General features: G+C 44.0%; 1 protein-coding gene across 3 annotated transcripts in view; it reads right to left on the bottom strand.

The window, feature by feature from the left end:
- Nucleotides 1-24754, bottom strand: part of agbl1 (AGBL carboxypeptidase 1) — a 219300-nt gene that overhangs the window by 23757 nt on the left and 170789 nt on the right. For all 3 annotated transcript variants that reach the window (XM_086213834.1, XM_086213833.1, XM_086213832.1), the window contains 3 exons: nucleotides 1966-2097; nucleotides 1744-1806; nucleotides 1169-1282 (listed from right to left, as the gene is read on the bottom strand). In XM_086213834.1, coding sequence (XP_086069960.1) covers nucleotides 1169-1282; nucleotides 1744-1806; nucleotides 1966-2097 — 309 coding nt within the window. The remainder of the gene's footprint in view (nucleotides 1-1168; nucleotides 1283-1743; nucleotides 1807-1965; nucleotides 2098-24754) is intronic.

The raw sequence follows: 24754 nt of genomic DNA on the forward strand, positions 1-24754 counted from the left end.
GAGACCACCTGTTCACTTTTGTGCGTCACACAAAGACACAGAGGTTGGAACCAAAGATCTTAAATTTGGACTCATCAGACAGCACAGATTTCCACTGGTCTAATATCCATTCCTTGTGTTTCTTGGCCCAAACAAATCTCTTCTGCGTGTTGTATTTCTTTAGCAGTCATTTCTTGGCAGCTATTCGACCAGAAAGGCTTGATTCACACAGTCTCCTCTGTACAGTTGATGTAGAGATGTGTCTGCTACTAGAACTCTGTGACATTTATCTGGGCTCTAATCTGAGGTGCTGTTAACTTTTCTGAGTCTGGTAACTCAGATGCACTTATCCTCAGCAGCAGAGGTGACTCTTGATATCTTCTCCTGGTGCAGTCCTCGTGAGCCAGTTTTGACGTTGTGCTTGATGCTTTTTGCAACTGCATTTGGGGACACATTCAAGGTTTTGAATTTTCCAGACTGACTGACCTACAGTTCCTAAAGCAATAATGGGCCGTTGTTTCTCTTTACTTAGCTCATAGGTTCTTGCCATAATATGAATTCAGTGGTCAAATCGGGCTGTCAGCTGTGAACCAACCTGACTTCTGCACATCCCAACTGATACTCCCAAACCCATTAAGAGGGCAAGAAATTCCACAATTGAACCCTGACAAAGCAAACCTGTGATGTGAAAACTATTTTGGGCGGCTACATCATGAAGCTCATTGAGAGAAGGCCAAGGGTTTGCAGCACTGTCAACAAAGGAAAGGGTGGCTACTTTGAGGAATCGAAAATATAAAACATATTTAAAGATATTGAACAATTTTCTTTCCTACATAATTCCATATATCTTGTGTCATACATTTGATGTCTGCAGCATGTATCTACAATGTAAAAAGTATAATTAAAGAAAAAACATTGAATGAGAAGGTGTGTCCAATATATGACTGGTAGTGTATATTATCCACCCAATTCATTCTTTTAAGTTCACTGGCATTAGCTAAGAAATTCTCTCCTCTCGTCATCTGTAGGATATTTCAGTGTATTTAATACATTCCTATAGTAACATTTTCATATGTCTCTGGGATCAGTTTTGTATAATTGGGGTCTGAGGTGTATGTTCTGTGGTACCTGATTAATATATAATGACCCAATAGACATCCAGTGGTGATGTGTGACACAACCCTCGCACCTTGTAAATTCCCTGGTTGCAACCATTATAGGTGCTCTCCATGGTATAGCTTCTAAGGACGCCCATTTCCCTCCAGATCACCACTCTTGCTGTGGCAGCACGAGACTTCTCCACCTGATATGTACAGATGACAAATTCATGTGGGGTGCACATACTGTGAGGTAGCCTACTTGATAAGAATGATGTGACATCATCATATAAATAGTAAGTAATAAAATGATATGAGAAGGATAATATAATAGTGTAATTGTGGTAGTAGAGTTAATGAGGAACGTGCTGATTATAAGATTTGTCTGAGAAAATGGGCCTCATCCATGAATCTACTGAGACATTGATAAGCAAGAGGAAATTATAGTTAGACACAAATTATGATATTCTCAGTAACTGTTGGAGACATTTTACATGATGTTTTCTTGTTAGAAATGAGACTTCAAAATTCGCTATGGTTAAAAGCTATTCCTCTGTCACTACCATACCACACTGCAACCATGCAACCGATGTGGACGTAGGATTCATGTTATACATTATATAATATTAATTATGAATTAAGTATTTAATATTTTAACTGTCATTACCAAATAGTTGCAACTGTTGAAAGAGAAGGCTGGTGCGATACGATCCAAGGTCTTTGCAATGGTCTAGAGGGAGACATGACAGGTACAAAGAGAGAGATGGACACACAAGTACTAGCTTTTGTTCAGGTGTGTAGTTCCACAGCTTCACATGCAGACCACATATGCAGACCACATAGTCAATTTTTCAGTGTGAGTGTGTGTGCGCGTGTGTGAGAGAATTACCCTGTATCCAGGGTTCTCTTTCAGTCCAACAGTGTCAACAGTGGAGCCAGACTGCCAAAGTGTCTCCTTTATACTGCAGCCATATAGAAACACATTCTTCTTCCGTGAGTGGCCATGGAAGTCACAGAACACCTGACACACAAGCACAGGCTGCATCACTCTCCCAAACTTGTGTACATTCTTTTGTAGCCTCCAGTCTTAAAGGGCTATAGAACAGGTAGGTCAGGAACTTAACCTGACTCTTCTCCTCTTTGTCCTGTGGGGTAGAATAAGTCAGAGGGTCCAAGACCCAGCACTTAGTGATTATGTAGCACTAACTGTGTTGTGTGATGTTGTATGTTTGTCCAAAAAAAAAAACGGGGGGTGGGGGGGGGGAGACACTTCTTCTGCCACTAGATGGCAATACCTGTGACCAAATCACAACTGAAGCACTTTTGCGCTTCCTATGGGTTTCTTCTGTCTGAAGTCTGAATTCTTGCTTGTGTTGTACGTCGCTTTGGACAAAAACGTCTGCTAAATGAAATTGTAGAATTGTTGAATTGTAGGTAGATTCAAGTGTGGGCTCCTACTTCAATTAACTTAATTCAATTCATTATTCAATTTATTAGAAATATTTATTGTCCATCCATCGTCATCTTCCGCTTATTCCTTACTAGTAAGGGTCGCGGGGGGGCTGGAGCCTATCCCAGCATCAACGGGCGAGAGGCGGGGTTCACCCTGGACAGGTAAATATTTATTTGTTTACATTTGTATAATTATGTCCCTGTCATGAGATGAGCACTTTGTAGTTAACTGTGTGCTAATTTGTCTTCTGCCCTGTTTTAGTTTTGTATTTATCTTTTTTTTTTTTTAATCAAGTGAACCCAAAGCTGCACACAACAGCTCCACCCTCAATGTTACTTTGAGGGAGTGCTTCTCCTCCTCTACCTGTTTCTGCATTTTTGGTAATAGAAAAGACAGATAATGGAGCGCTGTCTCTGAAGAAGAGAAAGGATGGATCAGAGAGGGAGAAGGAAGGAAAAGAAAATTTCCCTTGCAGGAGATACAACTAAATGCATATAAACTGATGTGACATTTGGATACACAGCACCAAGTGCTTCAACATGCTTGTTGAAGAATTAAAATGGCATGTTTTGTTTTTCTGTCATTACTGTATATATCTAATCTATATCTATCCATCTATATACATATGCTATATAAATAAATTTTAAGGTTAATATCATAATATAGAGGTTTATTGTTTATTTTTTATCAATATGAACTTAAGCACATTGTACACTGGTATATTTGTCATTCTCACCTTTAAGGGTATCCTGCTACACTGATCACTTACTGACTAAAACTGTTTGCTCCGATAGGATATCTACAAATGTCCTCAACTTCATTTGGTTACAGGAGGTTCTTTTGAGGCCCCCTCAGCTGAACCCAATTTTTGACTCTCCTGCCTGAAAACGTCTTCTCCAGCTATAACTGGTTTTTGCCTTGAGTGTTCCAATGCAGGATTTGTTGGATCCAAATCAGAATCAACTTTATTGTCACTGTACTAGGGGGTAGTTTCTGATGTGCTGCGGGAGACTGCTCACTCAAAACACTTCATGATTACAGACATCAGGGCTTTTGGTCCGCAATCATTCAGGCTGTCTATGGCAGGTTTTTTGGGGATGGGGAAGATGGTGGAGGCCTTCAGACATGTGGTGACGGTGGCATGTGTCAGGGAGAGATTGAAGAATTTGGTGAGGATCCCTGCCAGTTGGTCTGCACATGCTTTAATCACCACCCCCGGAATACCATCGGGACTGGCAGCTTTCTGGGGTTCACTGCCTATAAATTTTTCCTCACCTCCTGCTCCTGGACGGAGAGAGGTGGGGTGCTGGAATCTGGGTGGGGGGGAGTTACGTATCCCTCTATTTTCCTTTTGTAGGAGACCTTGGCCTGTTAGATGCCCCTTCTCAGTTCGGCTCTGGCAGGGCTGTAAAGAACCTGGTCCCCCATCCTGAAGGCTGAGTTCCTGGCTCTGATCAGGCTCTGGACTTTATTTGTCATCCAGGGCTTCCTGTTGGGGAAGACTTGGATTTGTCTTTCCTCTGTGATGTTTTCTACACAGCTCCTGATGTAGTAGAGGGTATAGACTTGGTGTATGTGTTTAGATCCTGGTCTTCAAAAATGCTCCATTCTGTGAAGGCAAAGCAGTCCGGCACCCGGAGGAGAGCGTTTTCAGGCCAGGATTTGATGGTCTGATAAACTGGTGTTGTTCGCATCCTGAGGGGGGTGTAGGTCGGGAAGAGGAGCAGGGAGAGGTGGTCTGCAGGCATTCTCAAAAAGAAAGAGGGGTGAAAGAAGCCATTCATGTCAAACTAGAACGTCCATCTTTGAACAGAGGAGGGGGCCTCAGACACCACCTATCAGCCACCTACAATGCCGTCCTTAGATCCCTCCCCAGGAGGTGCAGCCAGCTTTCACACCTTCATTCAGGTGACCTAAATGACCCTCCTACAAGGAAAAGAGCGACTTTTTGGAGTAGTAAATTCTATTAGAGTAACTGTCATAATTTCTACCAAGTATTTTTAAGATTCAATCAGAAGAGTTTTTTAGGTGAAATTAAACTTTGTATTAACGTAATACATGAACTATGGGGGAAGAGTAAGTTTTACTTGTGTATTCCTCATAATATTTAAATGTTTAACATTTGTATGCACATAAACATAGAAATACTGCATAAACTTTATTCTGAAAGTGTAGTTTTTTTAAAAAGCATGCACGACGCATGCGCAGTTGCGCAACAGGACTGGCGTGTAACAGGATCACAGCGCAAGGTGTAGCATGAAGGCCTACAACGGCAGGTAAGTTATTACCGTTCTGTTTTAAATTTGTGATAATATATAGGTCCGCACGTATTTTGATAGTTTGGCGCAAGATATGTTACTGTTCATAAGTTAATTTAACGTTAGTCTGGGCTGGTCTGTACCTAAGTGGGAGGGCTGCAGTTTTTGCCGATAAAAATAACTAAAGTTACTAACATAACGGTATAACGTTTATCAAGTGACGTCAACATGATAGAACATGATTCTCTGTAAAACAAGAGTGAAAACTTGGCGGCGACACTTAAGTAACGTTGCCTTCGTGAATTAACGCTGTGCATTGAGAATGAGGGGGAGATACTGATGAATGTTTGAGAAAAATGCCTCAGAATAGGCTTTTAAAACACACGTATATTGACAGAGGCGCCAGAGGTCTGTGTGTTCACACCAAACACAAATTTGCGGCACAGTTTCCATTCAAACTCTATGCAAACACGCAAATAATGCAAATTTTCAGTCGGGTGGCGCAAGTGACCTGCGCTAAAAAGGGGCGTGTCTGTTTCCGTTTTACCGCAGTTCACAACAATGGGATTCTATGGTAGTACGTAAATATGCCTGGACATGTCCCATGTGTCATATGGGATTCTGTGGTAGTACATAAATATGCCCAGAGTTTGTTGCTGTATCATATGCGTTTCCGACCCAAGGTGTAGACCGCTGGACTGCTGCCCGTGTTTTTTCCTGTGAATCATGGACACAACTCTGGTTAACGGTAAGTTTTTCCCCAATGCCTATTTGTTTTAATGCGTTTATGTTTAACGTTGTTTTTTAATACCGCTGTTATTTCTGTGTGCAGATGAGGGTGTGCATTTGTATTCATCGTTGGCGACAAGTCAACTAGAGGATCCGCCCTATGAGATTCCAGTGGGATCTGCTGATGTATATGTGGATAGTGACGTTCGCTACATGGACCATGAGACTTCAGACTGCTTTATTGAGCACCTGAAAAGAGTTGTACTGCCGCTGCTAAACGAATCAATCATGTCACTGTGGTACGATGGCTGTGTGGCAGGGGCCCCATATGTGTGATGATGACATACCCCATCGGTACTTTGATAAGAATTATGACGCCATCATGACGTGGTTGTGGAACAACAATTTCCTGCGCACAATCAGAAACTTTCTATATCTAAAGAAAATGCTCATCAGCCCCTCTAAAATAGCAGGAGCCGTTGAGACAATGCTACACCATCTAGCCCAACCAGACGCTGCCATAAAAGCCATTGGCAGCTATTATCGCAGCATAGCACCAGGACCCGGATTCTGGGCCAACTGTATGAAACGCCGCTTGATTTGAAACACATGGCAGCCTAAGTGAGGTTATTTTTCGATGTGGTGTTTTTTTTTCCCTGTATACTCTGAAGAGTTAAATAAATATCAACCTTTTTTTTACACACTATGTGCGTTCTTGTTTTCTGTGATGACATGCTTGTTAAAGGGGCCAGTGTAATAAAATCTGAAAATGTAATTAAACATCATTATCTGTTTTTAAGGGGTTCCCATCCTGGCTAAAATATTTGATTTTGTAAAATACTGCGTTTAAAAGTAAACTCAAGCCCCGACATTTCCCGGACAGGTGGCAGGGCTCCACCCATTTTTCATTTATTAGTATGGTTTAACCACAGTGGTTCAGGAGGGCAAACAGTTTTGTGTGACCTGCCCTGTGGTGCATAGGCACAGAGAATCAAGATCCTGATTTTCCTTATTGCCGGGAGAAATAATGGGTGATCGCAGTGCTAAGCAACTCCATATATATGGTCTTCACATTTTACAGTAACAAATTTACCACTAATTAAGTCTAACCCTAACCCTATATGAATTAATCGCTTATTTGTTAACAGACACCCCTACTGCACCTGAGCGCAAAAACAAGCTCAGTTTAAAGAGGAGACGATTGACCAGGGCGCAGGGGTGTGTAACAGGGCAAAATCATCCATTGTGTATGTAAAACACCCACCACGCAATTTAATAAAAAAAAAAATACAGACTATGTGAGAAGAAGCTATGCACAGCTGCGAGAAAGGCAATGAGCCCCGGGCATGATGGTATGTAATCGCATGATTTTCAAACAGTTTTTAATCGACACCCACCCTGATACAGCAACAAACTCTGGGGGTATTTATGTTCTACCACAGAATCCCATATGACACGTGGGACATGTCCAGGCATATTTACGTACGATCACAGAATCCCATTGTTGCGAACTGCGGTAAAACGGAAACGCACCTTTGTAGCACGGGGGGGGGGGGTGCACGCACACGAGGATGCGTATTCACATGCACGCGCAACAGTTTTCACATGCACGTGGAAAGGTGCCGTCTTACGACTACCGTTATGTTCATGTTCTTAACCTGTTCACAGAAACAGAGCATTGAGATGAGACTATTACGTGCAGGGGGTGTGAGGGGGAAGTAGACCCAGGCGCAGACAGTGGTAAGGTTCACAAGAAGTTTTTATTTAGACACGGGGAACTTGAGGCTTGCAACGGGGAGGCTTGGAGACGGACGACTGTAGGCTTGGAGACTGGAGACGGGGAGACTTGAGACTGTAGAAGGAGAAGGTGTAGCAGCTGCTGGGATTGGGATGGTGCCCGCCAGAACCCTTGGCGCCGGCACAGGAGTGGCGCCTGCCAGGGCCCTTGGCAGAGCAGGAGTTGAGCCAGTCAGGACCCTGGGTGCCGAGACAGGGGTGACGCCCGCCAGGACCCTTTGTGGCGGAGAAGATGTAGCAGCCGCCGGGATTGGGGTGATGCCCGCCAGAACCCTCGGCACCAGGACAGGAGTGGCGCCCACCGGGGCCCTTGGCAGAGCAGGAGTTGAGCCAGCCAGGACCCTCGGTGCCAGAACATGAGTGACGCCCGCCAGGACCCGTGGCAGCGGAGAAGGTGTAGCAGCTTCTGGGCTTGGGATGAGAGCTGGACCTGGCTGCCTACGAGCATGAGGGTGGCCAGCCTTCTCCTTCACCTCAGGCCGGGAGCTCCTGGGCCTCTCCAATGGGGGCCGAGCTGACTTGCAGGCTCGCTGCACCGAGCGAAGACCTCCAAAGGCCAGCCGGGTGCCGGGAAGTCCTCCTCCCCTTGTGACTCTTTCCTTTTTGCCATCATGGCAAAGTACTCAAAAAGAGTTATCATACATGGGGGGGAACTTGTCCGCTGGGTCTTTCTTGGTTGGTCCATTCTGTTACCTGCGGGGGGTGTGAGGGGGAAGTAGACCGGGGCGCAGACAGTGGGAAGGTGCACAAGAGGTTTTTATTTAGACACGGGGAACTTGAGACGGACAACTGTAGGCCTGGAGACTTGAGACGGACGGCTTGGAGACTTGAAACGGACGGCTTGGAGACTTGAGACGGATGGCAACTGGAGACTTGAGACTGACATGAGAGCTGGAGACTGACGTGAGCGCTGGAGACTGACGTGAGAGTGCAACAAAACGCAACAGCATGACACGGCACAAAAACACAACACGGCAATGGACCAACAACCTAACACGGGAAAACACACGGGTTAAATACAACCCTTCACTCACTCACTTGGAGCAAGTTCCACAGAGTGGGAGCTGCCACACTGAAGGCCCTACTCCCAAAGCTGCGTCTGCTTGTAAGGGGGATAGTGAGGAGACTCAAGTTGGCAGACCGCAGGTTCTATGAGGGATAGTGAACATGAAGGAGGTCAGTTAGATACTGAGGGGCCAGTGCATGCAGAGATTTGTAGGTGAGGATGAGGAGTTTGAAAGTACTCGGTATTTGATGGGGAGCCAGTGCAGCTGTTTGAGGTTGGGGGCTCTTGTGCTGCCAGGGTTTGGTGTGGGTGAGAACCCTGGCAGCCAAGTTTTGCACATGTTGAAGCCTGTCCAGAGTTTTATTGGTGATCCGATTAAGGATGGCATTACAATATTCTGGATGTGAGGTGATGAAGGTGTGTATGAGGGTTTCAGCAACAGAATCAGAGAGTGATGGCTGGAATCTGGAGATGTTTCTAAGATGGGAGAAGGCAGATTTGGTGACAGGTTTAATGTGTGAATCAAATGACAGGGTTGAGTCCAGGATGAGGTTCAGGGTTCGAGTTCTGGCTCGGGCACGGGATCTTTCTGTGTGGAGTTTGCATGTTCTCCCTGTGCCTACATGGGTTCTCTCTGGGTACTCTGGGTTCCTCCCACCATCCAAAGACATGCAAATGGAGACTAGGCTGATCGGATACTCTAAATTGACCATAGGTATGACTGTCAGTGTGAATGATTGTCTGTCTATATGTGTTGGCCCAGCGATGGACTTGCGACCTGTCCAGGTTGTACCCTGCCTCTCGCCCAAAAGCCGCTGGGATAGGCTCCAGCCCCCCCATGACCCTTAAAAGGATAAGCAGAAGAAAATGGATGGATGGATGTATGGAGTCCAGGATGGCACCAAGGTTGCAGACCTCCATGGACAGCGAGACACCATCCACTAAGAGGATAAGATCCACAACCTTGTTAAGCAGAGAGTTAGGAGCGATGGCAACGACTTCTGTTCCGTTCTGGCTGTTGAGTTGGTGCAGATTGGTGGTCATCCAGGATTTTATTTCATGCAGACAGTTGATTAGAGATTGTGGGGGACCTGGGCAGATGGTGGTGTGCTGAGATACAGTTGGGAATCATCAGCATAGCAGTGGAAATTTAAACTATGACAGAGAATGATCTGACCAAGTGGGAGCATGTAGATGGTGAAGAGGAAGGGGCGAGGGACCTTGTGGCACACTGTAGTCGACTGGGGCAGGGTGAGAGCTAGATCCATTAATTGGGATGAACTGTTTTCTGTCAGACAAGTACAAGTGGAACCAGGACAGAGCAGTACCAGTGAGTTCAATGTGTGTCTGTGTGTATGTGTGTGTGTGTGGGAGGGGGGCAGGTCAGAAGGATGGAGTGGGAGACTGTGTCAAAGGCAGCGGCAAGGTCCAACAGGACCTGGATGCTGATGTTGCCAGAATCTGCAGCCCTCAGGAGGTGATCCTCACGAGGGCAGTCTCAGTGCTGTGGTGGGTCTTGTAGGCAGATTGAAATGGTTCATATAGTTCATTGGTAGACATGTGATGGTGAAGCTGGGTGGCAACTGCTCTCAGGAGTGTCTTACTGATGATAGGGAGGTTGGAGATTGGTCGACATTTGCCAAGGTCAGTTGGGTCCAAGCCAACCTTTTTCAGGATGGGAGTGACAGAGGCGGATTTAATTGAATAAAGTGAGAACAGTGAGGTAGTGCTCACTGGCCAGTGTGGAGTTGTACAGTTTAATGGCACAGGGGATGAAGGAGTTCTTCAGTCTGTTTGTTTTACTCCCCAGCGGGAGCAGCCTGTCACTGAATAAGCTTCTCTGGCTGCTGATGACAGTGTACAGAGGGTGGCTGGCACTGTCCAGAATAGCCAGCAGTTTGTTCAGGGTTCTCCTTTCTACCACTGTCACCAGAGTGTCCAGCTTCATGCCGACCACAGAGCCGGGCTGCTTGTTCAACTTGTCAAGCCTGGTGGAGTCTCTCTTGGTCATGCTGCCTCCCCAGCAAGCCACAGCATCGAAGAGGATGCTGGCAACCACTGGCTGGTAAAACAGTTTCTTGCAGATGCTGAATGACCATTGTCTCCTCAGGAAGTTGAGTCTGCTATGAGTCTTCCTGTAGAGGTGGTTAGTGTGGTTGGACCATACCAGTTTGTCATCGAGCACCACCCACAGGGACCTATAGCTAATCACTGCCTCAACATCCTCCCCTCTCAATCTGGACAGAACAGGGTCATGATCTAGACCATGATCAGCTCTTTGGTTTTTGAGGTGTTGAGCTGCAGGGGATTGTTATGGCATCAGATGGCAAAATCCCTTACCAAGATTCAAGATTCAAGATTCAAGATTCAAGTTTTTATTTGTCACATGCCTAAATGTACAGGTACAGTGGCAGTGAAATGAAAGTGACTTCTGTGCAAGAGATACCGAATATAAATATAACACAAGTACCGTATTTTTCGGACTACAAGTCGCTCCGGAGTATACGTCGCACCAGCCCAAAAATGCATAATGAGATCGAAAAAAACACACATAAGTCGCACTGGAGTTTAAGTCGCATTTTTTGCGGGTTATTTATTTTACAAAATATATCAAAAATAGACATTTCACCTTGAAAGGGAGGTTAACATTAATAAAATAATAGAGAACAGGCTGAATGGCTGTAAGATATGCCAACATAAACAACATTCAGCAAAACGAAAAATAAACATGAACGGAAAAAGTGTCCGCACGAACATACGGTAATAAACAGGTAGAGCATAAAGAACAAAACAACTACTGTACTTTTACATTAATAAGAGCTCGCAATCACTCCACATCGCTAAAGCCGTTGAACTTCTCCAGTCCCTAACAAGCTTCTCACTTACTCCGAATTTCCTGTCTGCTGCTCGATTGCCATTTTCAGCTGCAAATCTCACAACTTGCAGCTTGAAGTCCACAGAATATGAGTTTCTTTTTGGCGGCATTTTTGTTTAGTGGCGATCGATAAGCTAATGTTTATTTTATTTGTTTTAATTTTAAATTGTTACAGAGTAGGAGATATCGGCGCGTAACTCTAGAGCGCCCCCTCGTGGCTGTCTGTGATTTTTTTTTCACCCATATTTAGGTCACTCTGGAGTATAAGTCGCAGGACCAGCCAACCTATGTAAAAAAGTGCGACTTATACTCCGGAAAATACGGTATGTAAGAAGAATAATAATAAAGTTAAAAATGCTATATGGTAAAGAGAAAATAAAAATAGAATTAGATAAATATATACTCCAATAAAAAGACTCCTATGTACAAGTAAGCAGGTAACAGAGGCTATGTACAACATATGTAAACAGGTAAGGTGACCAGTGAAATTGTCTGATGCTGCACAGTCTGTTCAGAAGGGTGTTGTGCAGTCAGTTAAGGGGGTGTGTGTAATGAAGAGTTCAGGATCCGAGTGGCTTGGGGGAAGAAGCTCCTTTTCAGCCTCTCCATCCTGGCTCTGATGGAGCGAAGCCTCTTGCCTGAGGGCAGCCACTCTAGCAGTCTATGGTTGGGATGGTGAGTGTCTTTGATAATCCATCTTGCCCTGGACCTGCACCGCTGGGTGTAGATGTCCTGGAGGCTGGGCAGTGCAGTACGGGTGATGTGTTCAGCACAACGGATGACTCGGTGTAGAGCCTTTCTGTCCTGAGAGCTGCAGCTGCCGTACCAGGCAGTGATGCTCACAGAAAGTACAGACCCCACTGTGGCGGTGTAGAAAGTACTCCGCAGCTTAGTGGAGACCTTGCATTTCCTGAGCCTCCTGAGATAGAATAAACGCTGCCTCGCCTTCTTCACCAGGTTGGAGGTGTGCGTAGTCCAAGACAGGTCCTCGGAGATGAGTACCCCGAGATACCTGCAGCTGCTCACTTTCTCCACCGGATTCCTGTAGATCTTGAGCGGTGCATACTGGATCCCCTGCCGCCCTCTCCTGAAGTCAACCACCACCGCCTTGGTTTTGTTGACGTTCAGGTCCAGGTTCTTGTCCTTACACCATGAGAACAGCAGCTCCACCTCTTCCAGATAGGCCGTCTCATTGTTGTTGGAGATCAGGCCTACCACCACTGTGTCATCCACGAATTTCACAATGATGTTGAATTGGTGAGATGAAGAACAGTCATGGGTGTACAGGGAGTACAGCAGAGGGCTCAGCACACAGCCTTGGGGGGCTCCACTATTGAGGGTTAGAGGTGTGGATGTGTGCGCACCAACCTTCACTACCTGTTGTCTGCCAGTCAGGAAGCTATGGACCCAGGAGCAGAGTGAGGGGTTCAGCCCTAGATCCACCAGCTTGGTGACCAGTCTGTGAGGAACTATGGTGTTAAAGGCTGAGCTGTAATCAATAAACAGCAGGCACACATAGTTCCCTTTGCCGATGTCCAGGTGGGAGAGGGTAGAGTGGAGGACATGGGTGATGGCGTTGTCAGTACTCCTACCGGGGCGATAGGCAAACTGCAGGGGGTCCAGTGTGTCCGGTAGCGATGAGCAGATGAAGTCTTTGATAAGTCTCTTGAAGCACTTCATCACTATGGACGTCAGGGCAACAGGGCAGTAGTCGTTCAGGCAGGCAGGGTTGTTCTTCTTTGGCACAGGAATAATGGTGACTTCTTTAGGCAGGTGGGGACGACAGAGTGGACAAGGGACAGATTGAATATGGTTGTGAACACGGGGGCTAGCTGGTCTGCGCAGGACTTCAGCAGACGCCCGGGGATGCCATCGGGGCCGGCTGCCTTCCTGCTGTTCACTCATCTCAGAGCTCTTCTTACTTTGTGCTCCGAGAGCAAGAGGGGGTAGTTCTCCTCACCGGCGCTAGCCACTGTGCTAGCACGAGCACCGGCAGCCTCAAAGTGAGCGAAGAAGGTGTTCAGTTCCTCCATCATCCATGATAATCCGTCATCGTCCGCAGTCCTTGCCACATGCGTCTGTTGTCGCGGTCGCACAGTTGTCCTTCCACTTTGTCCTTGTGTCGCCTCTTCGCCGCTTTCACAGCTTTCCTTGTAGACTGCCGCTTTGTAGGGTGACATGTCGACAGTCTTGATCCCCTCGTTGTACGCAGCGGTACGTGCATTCAGAGCTCCCCGGATAGACTTATCCACCCACGGCTTCTGATTAGGTAAAACCTTCACAGTCACCATAGGGATGGTATTGTCTAGCAGTTTGCTGAGAAAGCCTTGTTGAAGTCACCAGCCACAATGAGGGCAGCATCCGGGTGCTTAACATAGTGTCTGTTTATACAGTCACGTAGGGTGGTGAGAGCAATGTTCGTGTCCACCTGCGGTGGAATATAGATGGCGAGGATGATGACTCATCGGGGCAGCGGCAACAGAGGATTGCCAGATGTTCAAGATCCGGTGAGCATGAACGCGACAGAACAGTAACATTCCTTGGATTGCACCAGCTGTTGTTGGTCATGAAACACACTCCACCACCTCTTGATTTGCCGGAGTCTTTCATTCTGTCCATGCGAAACACCAAGAATGTTTCGGCTGGGCGAAGGCATGGTCCGGCACCTACGGCGTGAGCCATGTCTCCGTGAAACAAAGGATGTTGCAGTTCCTCATGTCTCGCTGGAAGCGGACTCGAGCCCTGATGTCGTCCACCTTGTTGTCCATAGATTGGACATTGGCCAGCAGGATACTGGGAAGGGGAGGGTGGTGTGCTTGTGCACGCAGCCTGTTTTTGATACCAGCACTTTTCCCTCTGTGTTTTTTCCTGCGCGACTTTGGTGGCCATTTCCCCTGCTCCGTGCTCCGTAAGATCTCCTTTGGCCAGGTAGAGCTCTCCTTCAAAACTTCCAAATATAGGTAGCTAGACCTGCTAGCGAAGTTAAGTAGTGAGCTGTGGTCAAATGTAATTAGACCGGAACACAACGGAATAAAAGAGCTAAGTGTAACTCAGAAAAAAACAAACAAAAAGCACAGTCTATGCGGAGCAGTCACGATGGCGTCTAGACACGTCCGCGCCATCTTAGAAAAAAAGTGCCTGCGTGGGTTCTCTCTGGTACTCCAGCTTCCTCCCACAGTCCAAAGGCATCAAGGCTGTTGTTACCAGGCTGTTGTCTAATTGTTTAATAGGTGATGACAAGTTAGTCCTTGTGTTGTCTTCCTATTTAATGAAATGTATCTGTTTTATTTAAGGTACATAAGATTATGTGGCACTAAATAGTTGTTAGTTGCTAGTTAGTTGTAGTTGCTGTTGTGCAAATGGAATAGACAACAGGTGGAAATTATAGGCAATTAGCAAGACATCCCCAATAAAGGAGTGGTTCTGCAGGTGGTGACCACAGACCACTTCTCATTTCCTATGCTTTCTTGCTGATGTTTTGGTGCCTTTTGAATACTGGTGGTGCTTTTACTGTAGTGGCTTTTACTCTAGTAGCTCATCCAGGATGGCACATCAATGCAAGCTGTGGCAAGAAGGGTTGCTGCGTTTGTCAGCATAGTGTCCAGAGCATGGTGGCGCTACCAGGAGACAGGCCGGTACATCGAGAGACGTGGAGGAGGCTGTAGGAGGGCAACAACCCAGCAGCAGGGCCGCTACCTCCACCTATGTGCAAGGAGGAACAGGAGGAGCACTGCCAGAGCACTGCAAAATGACCTCCAGCAGGCCATAAATGTGGATGTGTCTGCTCAAACGGTCAGAAACAGACTCCATGAGGGTGGTATGAGGACCCGACGTCCACAGGTGGGGGTTGTGCTCACAGCCCAACACCGTGCAGGAAGTTTGGCATTTGCCAGAGAACACCAAGATTGGCAAATTTGCCACTGGTGAAGATGTAAGCAGGTTCGCACTGAGTACATGTGATAAACGTGACAGAGTCTGAAGATGCCGTGAAGAACGTTCTGCTGCCTGCAACATCCTCCAGCATGACCGGTTTGGCAGTGGGTTGGTAATGGTGTCGGGTGGCATTTCTTTGTGGGGCCACACAGCCCTCCATGTGCTTGCCAGAGGTAGCCTGACTGCCATTAGTTACCGAGATGAGATCCTCAGACCCATTGTGAGACCCTATGCCGGTGCGGTTGGCCCTGGGTTCCTTCTACTGCAAGACAATGCTAGACCTCATGTGGCTGGAGTGTGTCAGCAGTTCCTGCAAGACGAAGGCGTTGATGCTATGGACTGGCCGGCCAGTTCCCCAGACCTGAATCCAATTGAGCACATCTGGGACATCATGTCTCGCTCCATCCACTAACGCCACGTTGCACCACAGACTGTCCAGGAGTTGGCGGATGCTTTAGTCCAGGTCTGGGAGGAGATCCCTCATGAGAACATCCGCTACCTCATCAGGAGCATGCCCAGGAATTGTAGGGGAGGTCATACAGACACGTGGAGGCCACACACTCTACTGAGCCTCATTTTGACTTGTTTTAAGGACATTACATCAAAGTTGGATCAGCCTGCAGTGTGTTTTGTCACTTTAATTTTGAGTGTGACTCCAATTCCAGACCTCCATGGGCTAATAAATTTGTTTCCATTGATCATTTTTGTGTGATTTTGTTGTCAGCATATTCAGCTATATAAAGAACAAAGTATTTAATTAAAGCTGCAAGCAGTGTTGTTAGGGCCTGAGCCCCCGCGCGAGTGCGGCCGGGTTCAAGTCGCAGGCCCAAATCCAACGGTGTAATTGGCAATTCCCTAGGCCTTGTAGTTTAGGAGATAGAAGCCTCAGTGTGCTGCACAGTGTGAGTGCAGAGAGTGAGAGCAGAGCTGCCAGCTGGCCCTTTAAGAACCCCTCCCCCGCTGCACTGTCTTTGATCTGTGCTAGAGTGGAGAGGAGAGGAGGATTAACAGATTTGTACTGTGTAAAAGCTGAATAAGTCAGCATACGTTGGTCAAAAGTAACACATAATACCATATTTTTGTAGGGATTTTTGTCAGGAATACAGTGGTGTGTTTGCAAAAGCTGTGGGATGTATGGTGTATACGTGAGAAGCATTTGTTTGACAGTATGTACCCTGAGAAGATACGCTCTCCCCATAGACTTCCATTATAAGCATGAAATGTGTCTCCCCCACTTTGACGGCTTATAAAATCCAAACCGAGCGTGTAGTGTATTAACTTTGAACAACTTTTTATCAGCACAGTTGGGAGAGTAATGTGTGAAAGTTTGGAAGCCCTGGCATTTACGGTTTAGGAGGAGATAGATTTTGTTCGGGGAGTAAAAAAAGTCAAGATTTTGACAGTTTTCTCCAATTTGTGGACATTCTGTTGGAGATAGGTGAGGGGTCAGAGTGTAAGAATTTTTCGACTTGATGAGACGAGTCCAACGGTGTTGGTCCCATGTTTGTGGGAGTTTTGTGTGAGGAGTTATAGCGCGCGAAATAAAAAAAAATTATCTTTTTTTTGTGTGGCTCCCTAGGTGGCGCTATAGACTTTTGTGGTGTTTTTGTTTTTGATTAGTGAATGTTGAGACATACCGAACGATTGTGCCGAATTTCAGTGAATTTCATGCATGTTCAGGGGGTCAAATTAGATCATGCGCGTTATGCGCATATAGCGTGCACTCATTGAGAGCAAGAACAGTATAATACCAGGTTCTGAATGGGTGTGTATGTGAAAACTGGCTCCGGGCCGTCTGGCCCAGTTGCCTCATGGGTGTTGGGGGGGCCTAGGACACTGTTTAGTGTGTGTTTAGTGTTTTTAGTGCTGCTAATATGTTGCTCTGCCAAGCAAACATAATAGGGTCTTCGCCTGAAGTGCCTTCTGGCTCAGGCCCTGGTCTTTGCCCTGGAGTACCTCCGGGCTCAGGTCCTAATAAGAATATTTCATTCATTCAGATCTAGGTATGTTATTTTATTTTAGTGTTCCTTTCTTTGTTTGAGCAGTTTATTTGATATAGGCCATCCAATTAAGGTAAATGTCAAGTTTTTAGTTGTAATCCGATGAGAAATATATTTTCTTTCATTTTTGTTGTTTCATTTTTTAAATTTTCCCCCTGAGGGATTGCCACCTTGCTATGGTCTGGGGGTTTGCGTACCTCAGTGGTCCTAAGAGTTACACCAGCAGAAGGTAAGCCTTCAGGTGGGACCAAGTTGGACAGGACTTAGGGCAAAGGTCTGTTAAAGTGCAATCCAATTACATCAATTACATGACAAAAACAGTTATCTACAGCCCCCCCAGAGAATTTGGGGGGAAAGTCTGCTCACTGGACAGATATTAGTTACACTTGCAGAATTTCTTTTCTCTCACTTTCTCTCTCTTCCAAAATTTTACAACAAACACCTGAAGGAGACTTGTGTGAGGAGCATAAAGTCACCATCACCAAGGAAAATGATGGTTAAAGTTTACTCTGCTAATGTTTTGAACTTAGCAGAAAAGCTTTCATTTTTTGAGAGAAAACCATTTCTTACAGTTAATTTGTCCATCCATCCATCCATCCATCCATCCATCATCTTCAATTGCATATCCAAAAGACCTCCATGGGTTAATAAATTTGATTTCCTTTCATAATTTTTGTGTGATTTTGTTGTCTGCACATTCAACTATGTAAAGAACAAAGTATTTAATAAGAATATTTCAGATCTTGGATGTGTTATTTTAGAGTTCCCTTTATTTTTTTTGAGCAGTGTATATAAAAGTCTCCCTCTCACCCTTGTTGGGTGGTTCTGTGTCATCCTCTTTCTTGGGTCCTGTACCATAGGCCTGGGAGCTTAAGGGCTCTATGCAATATCTTAGCTGTTCCTAGGATTGCACTCTTTTGGACTGAGGTTTCAGGTGTTGTTCCTGGAATCTGCTGGAGCCACTCTCCCAGTTTGGGAGTCAACGCCCCGAGTGCTCCTACGACCACAGAGACAACATCAGCCTTGACCTTCCACATCCATTGTAGCTATTCTTTTAAACCCTGTTACTTCATAATATGATAGGAAATGGACAGTTGTTGGTATTTTCTGACTCATGCAATGAGCTCAGTGAAATGTGATGTGTTGAAGATTTTGATGGGTAGTTTGAATTTTTTAATCATGAATTCCTTTTTTCTGGGTTGTTTGTTGGGGGCTGGTAAAATCAAGATGGCCTCTTATGCTAAATGAAGATGGTTAAAATATAGCTCAGTTAAACATGTCAACATACTGCCATATCAAAAACTCTTAAACTGCAAAGGAAGCAACACAATATATCAATGCCATGACAATGTCGCACTGGCCATACAGTATGGCTTAACTACCTGGGCACAAGCCTCCTGTACAGCATTCAAACCTTTACAGTAGCCCCACAGGTCACCAAACACTCATTACTACTGTTTGCCAAAGAAATAATAACTTACTGAGCTGGGAAAATGTTATTATACTGATAGATGGTTGTCTTGTCTTTAACATTTTCCATGGCATCCCCCCTTAGTATCTTTATGAAGCAGAAATAACTGATGAAATACCAAGGATCTTATTTATATAAAAACAGTGGATTTTATAAGTATAAGTACACAAGCAAAAGCTGAAAATGGTGTGTGTAGAAACAAAAATTCTGATTTACAAAACTGTGAATATGCTCACCTCCAAGCAGATTCCCTTTATAATCCAAAGTCTACCTAGAAATGTGAGCACATGAAATCTGCCTCAAATCCTACCCTTGATACACCCACATTTAACTATAAATGGTCAATTCAACTGATAATTGCTGAAGTAATGACACCAGCTGGTGGACCAGTGGGCACCTAGAGTGAATCAGCACAAAGACCTTGAGAAAGAGCAAGATTGGTGCTCTAATTTTTCAATATGATCTGAAACAGGATAATTTGTGCACTAGATGTGTTTTCATCTCTGTATTATCCTCAATTTTTCATGTTTTTGCTGCTGTGTTTTGTGATTTACAACGGCTGGGTGGTCTCACTTTTAACTCCTCTCCATGGACATGATCAATCTCTTTTAGCAAGTCCGCAGACTGACAAGAAGAAGTTCGCTGCGGTAAACTCCAGGTTGCTGACTATGGAGGATCGATAGCTGCTTTGGAGTCAAAAGTCTGTGCTGGAGAAAGTAATTCTATGAGGAGAAGATGCACAAACCCAAAATTGTGGTAAGAATATGTTTGGTGACTAGATAAACCAAGAAATGTTTGGTAGCTAGCTATGCTAAAAGTAAGACATGTTCAGTGGCCAGTTCAGCTTACAGTAAGTAGCCATAACATAAGCTTTTGGGAAGCTAAAGTTAGTCAAGTGGCTTAGTAAAAAGAAAAGTGAGCAGAACCAGTGGAAGGGGCTTTATTAAATTGTGTTTTTTCTGTCTTGTCATTTTAAGTAGTATGTCTGCTACACAGGGTAAGATTTATGCTTTTATTCCGCTGTACAATGAAATGGGTATGTTAATAGATGCCAATCTTAACTGTGCATCTTGTTTTCACAGACTGATCTCACCTCATAATGCGGCAGTGACCTCTCATTTGCTTGGAGCGCTGTCTGCAAGTCCAGATTTACATGATACTGAGAATGATGAGATTGTGTGTGAGTAGCTTTTTCTGTTTTCTCATTCCTTGATTAATTTTACTGTGGCTGGTGGCGCAGGTGGAGGCTGTGACGAGTTCAGTTTGGAGTCATTCGAGAAGAAAGAGGGTCAATGTGATGGTTATTTAGGTGCATTAATATGTGTCATATGTACATGCAGTGCATTGTGTGGTACTGCTTATCTTTATTGATTTGTTTTTCAGCTCCTGGGAGGGAGATGGAGTGCTAGCAGACGATGAAGCGGAGCTTTGGAAGTGTGCGACAATGGACTTAATGTCTGATGAGGAAGACAGTGTAGTTGATGGTTGGCTGGGATGGATTGTGTGACCTCCATCCTCTAGTGCAAGGAGCCGTCCGACCTCTGTTTAAAGCTGCAGTCCAGATAGGAAGCGAACCAAAATTCAAAGTCACACATTGCAGACAACTGAGTGCAGACACAGTGGAGATGGTCCATGGCTGGACAAGCTTGTTAAAACCCTATAACGCCAAACATATCATATGATACGTGAGTCTTGGAGACCTCTACATCATCAGTGTGATTTTTTTCCCTCAAAACCCTAATGTATACAATAAAACACATGCAATGCACAGAGAATCCACCAAGAGGCAGTAATCCATTCAACAGAGGGCTGTCCAGTGACACCACAAGACTGCCACCACAAGGGAACAAGACTAGCATGATTTTTCGAGGAAAATTTTGCCCATTTTGAGAAGGTTAAGGTAAGAAAAGTAATCCCATTTTTACTGAAACATCAAAATAAGTAGTTAGTGAGTTGATGCAATGAGAAATTACTCAAAATTTCAACATTTATTCTTTTGTAAAACCGAGTTGAAATGTGTGTATCAAATTTGACACAGCAGGTGTATAAGGCAATTTATCTCCAAATTGGTCAATAGTCATTATATTGCATTTCATCCATTATACTTATCATCAAGCAATATACGGTCCATTTATTTTTCAAATAAATTTATTGAATGGTTAAATGACAAAAATTGGTACATTTACAAAAAAAAGATAGATATGCAACTTGCTGTATCATGATGATTGATGACTAGTAGTGTTTTGACATGGTTCCCTTGCTAATAACTGCTTTTTGCTTCCTGAATTTCACTAAAAACAACAATGTTTTTATAATAAACAGACTAACATTTATGTTATGTATTTTGGACTATCACGCTATCCATAGTTGGGAAGCGCCAGGTAGCCCCACCATATTGTGTTGTTGCTGATGTTGCTGCGAGACCGAATGGCACGTGTGAGTGTGGTGCTGTCAGTAAACGGATAATGTCACGTCGGAGTCTGAGCGATGATTGCCGGACGGGATTCTACAAGACGTAAGACATAACAATTTAGACAAAACTTTTTTAGGGAAATAACTAGAAAATACTTATATGCTGTAAAATTTCAAGATTTTTTATTGATTTTCACCAAAAAAATCAACAAATTTAGATAATAAATACACAAAACTGTTTTATGTGTGTGTGTGTGTGTGTGCGAGTGTGTGTGTTTTTAGATGTCAACAAAATACAGTTTTGAAGGTGCTTTGAAGATGATTGTGGATGGGAATTCAAGTGACATCGATCAGCTATGGGAAGGCAAGGCAAGGCAATTTTATTTGTAAAGCCGGTTTTCACAAACAGTTTGTCTCAAAGGGCTTCACATGGCATCATAACAACATCCTCTGCCCTTAGACCCTAACATCGACTGAGGAAAAACTCCATAGAAAACCCTCTTAACAGGGAAAAATCTGAGAAACCTCAGGGTGAGCAACAGAGGAGGGATCCCTCACCCAGGACGGACAAGAAAACAGTTAACAATACAAAATGTGGGAAACATGGAAATGTTAATAACAGTTGAAGAAGGAAGCTTCTGGAAGGGGAGGCAGGGAGAGCAAGCCAGCTTGATGTCTATGTGAAGATGATGACGATGATGATGAGGACTGGACTCCTACCGAAAGGATTGAGGAAAACTGAGATAGTAGTGACAATGAGGAAGCCTTAGGAGATGAAAGTGTCAACCAGAAAATGTGGAAGACCCAGAAGAGGACACAACAAAACAAAAGGACACAACATCAAAGCAGTCGGAAACAAAGACAGAAACTGTTTTCACTGTGCAAAATTGAAAAAAAAAGGTTGTGAACCACAAAATGAACCAAAATAACTTAAATGTTCCTCTTCCACCCTGCCAGTTCCGTTAGTGGATTTCTCATTGCTGCATGATTGCAAAGTACCTCATACTGAGTAATAATAACAATAAATATTGGGAAATATCTTCTTGTTTGGGACTAGAATGACCAAATTGTTCCACATTTCTGTGTTTTAATATGTTTTTGTTTGTTTAAAAAAATGAAACTTTGAGCCTTATGGCCGGCTGTATCAAATATGAAACAAATTGAAACTCAAATATGGAAATTGACATTTGAAAAAAAAAATTGTTTGTTCAGAAGGACCATTAAAGGCTCCAATTTCAAAGAATTGGAATTTTCTGTCAATTATTTCATAGTTTCGTCTTTACAGAAAGCTGGCTCAGTGCTAGCCAGGAGACTGGATCCACTAAAAAAGGTGGTGGAGAGGGGTACATTAAGCAGACTGAATGCCATTATGGCCAACAACAGGCACCCCCTCAACAATCTCCTCGAGGGACAAAGGAGCAGCTAAAGCAGTCAGCTGTGCTCTGTGCAGAACAGAATGTTTTAGAAAATCCTTTGTTCCCACTGCAATAAGACTGTTCAATACCTCCTGAGTTTCAGTCTCAATCCAACTTGTACCCATAATATCTGCTTTAGCAATCTGACTGGACTGTGCTGTAATATGTTTTTAAACCAATTTTTAGATCTGTATTTATGCACTTAAATTATGTATCTGTTCCATGTCTGTTTTTATACTAGTGTATGAATGACGATGAGTGGAGTTATGATGTTATTTTGTCGAGATGAGACAATAGAGATCTTATCGCTTATCTTGTGTTTAGATGCTTACTGAGGAGTACCTTGACATAAGAGGCAAAAAATTCCCAGTAAAATCACTATAACCCAAAAACATTACCTTGTTCATTACCCTGAACTCCATCATCCATCCATCTATTTTTTTCTGCTTGTTCCTGTTAAGGGTCGTGGGGAGGCTGGAGCCCAGGAGCTACAGGCGAGAGGCGGGGTTCACCCTGGACAGGTTTCCAGTCCATCGCAGGGCCAACACATATCGACAGACAACCATTCACACTCCCATTCATGCCTATGGTCAATTTAGAGTATCCAATCAGCCTAGTCCCCAATTGCATGTCTTTGGACGGTGGGGAGAAGCCGGAGTATCTGGACAGAACCCACGCAGGCACGGGGAGAACATGCAGACTCCACACAGAAAGATCCCATGCCAGAGCTGGGACTCAAACCTGGAACCTTCTTGCTGTGAGGCGACAGTGCTAACCACTGCACCAACGTGCCACCTACCCTGAACACATTCTCCATTTTGGTCCCCTTATTTAATTATCAATGTTCTGCACTGAAAGCAAGCACAGCAATTTTAGCTTTTATGGACCCATTCACGCCAAGTGTGTGACTTGAGACACACATTCTTTGCAGTCGGATATATCTGGAATGGTTCACCAGAGCTCGATCACACTCTTTTCACGTGAAACTACACAGCTGTGCCTTTACAATGGCACCTCTCAATTATTTTTGTGATCAAGTAATTGTTAGAACATAATTTTGGAATTTGGCTGAATTTAATCATAAATGCGGTTTGCAAAAAGCTGTGGGTTGATGTGCACTCCTTTTGTCTCTCACCTAAATAACTTACGAACTCATCATTGGACAGGTATGGCAGGCATAAGTGCACCACATGATTCTCTTTACAACTGGACTGATAAATGACTACAAAAAAATAAGTTGCCTTATTTGTTTACTCCAGTACTTCACTCGTACTTGTCAATCACATTATAGAGAGGAACAACATATTTTACCGGCTCCTGGTTTATCATGTTTTCTTCTATGACAAACTTTGTCCATAATTTGGTTTTGATCATTGCAAATTCCTACAGGGTGTTAAGTATAAGCATGATATTGCATCCTTTTCTGAATGACAGGAAAGTTTTGCTTCTCAAAACCTCCTCCAAACTTTCTCCAATTAAACAAAAGAGCACAGGTGCAAACATTTTACGGATGGAAGCTACTGTACATTTACAGTACACGGAGTGCATATGCAGATTGGTTCACGTCAGGTCAGTACAGGTCAGTGTCGGACACTGAAAAGACATGTTTGGCAGAGCAGTGTACAATGTAAGGAAAAAAATACCGCCAAAGAAATATACTGCAGCAAGCAGCACAACTTATCTAAGAGAATGCCACTGTAAACTTTGGTCCCCGTGATCTGGATAATATTGTATCCAACTCAAGGTGATCCAAGATTTATAGGAATTGTTAATTGCGACATAATAATTTTTGCTAAATAATATGATGTTGCTATAATAAATATAGAGACGCATAGGGAATCTTCAAAATCTCTTTTGATGTATATAATATTGTATACAGTTGTATGTTCTTATAAACAGTTGTGTGATTGTAATTTTTTATATTTCTGCATGTTTCTTTTAAAATGAATTATATTTTTATCATTTTTTAAAGCAAAATATGTGTTTACTTACATGCTTACTTTGTCAGATTCCAGGGAAACTCCCCCAGTTCAATATGCAAAGATATGTGTGCTGGAAACCTTCTATGATGAGAAAATCCAAAAATTTTGTAATACAAATTTTTATTTTTGTTTTTAACATTTTTATAAAATATATCTAAGTATGACCAAGATAACAACTCAAAAGCAAAGGATGTAAAATTACCCCCAAGTCAGCTTAGGTCCCTTAGGGTTAAGCAGTGTGCAAGAAAACTAAATAACTTGAAAAAATCTCACCAGTCACCAGTTACTATGAGCTTACTTACATACTGCTAGCTTATTTTCTCCAATGCTTCAAATAGGGGAAGCCA

This window comes from Aulostomus chinensis, chromosome 9 (assembly GCF_037954235.1).
Source record: "Aulostomus chinensis isolate RoL2024-O1b breed Wild chromosome 9, RoL_Achi_v1.0, whole genome shotgun sequence".
Taxonomy (NCBI): Eukaryota; Metazoa; Chordata; class Actinopteri; order Syngnathiformes; family Aulostomidae; genus Aulostomus; species Aulostomus chinensis.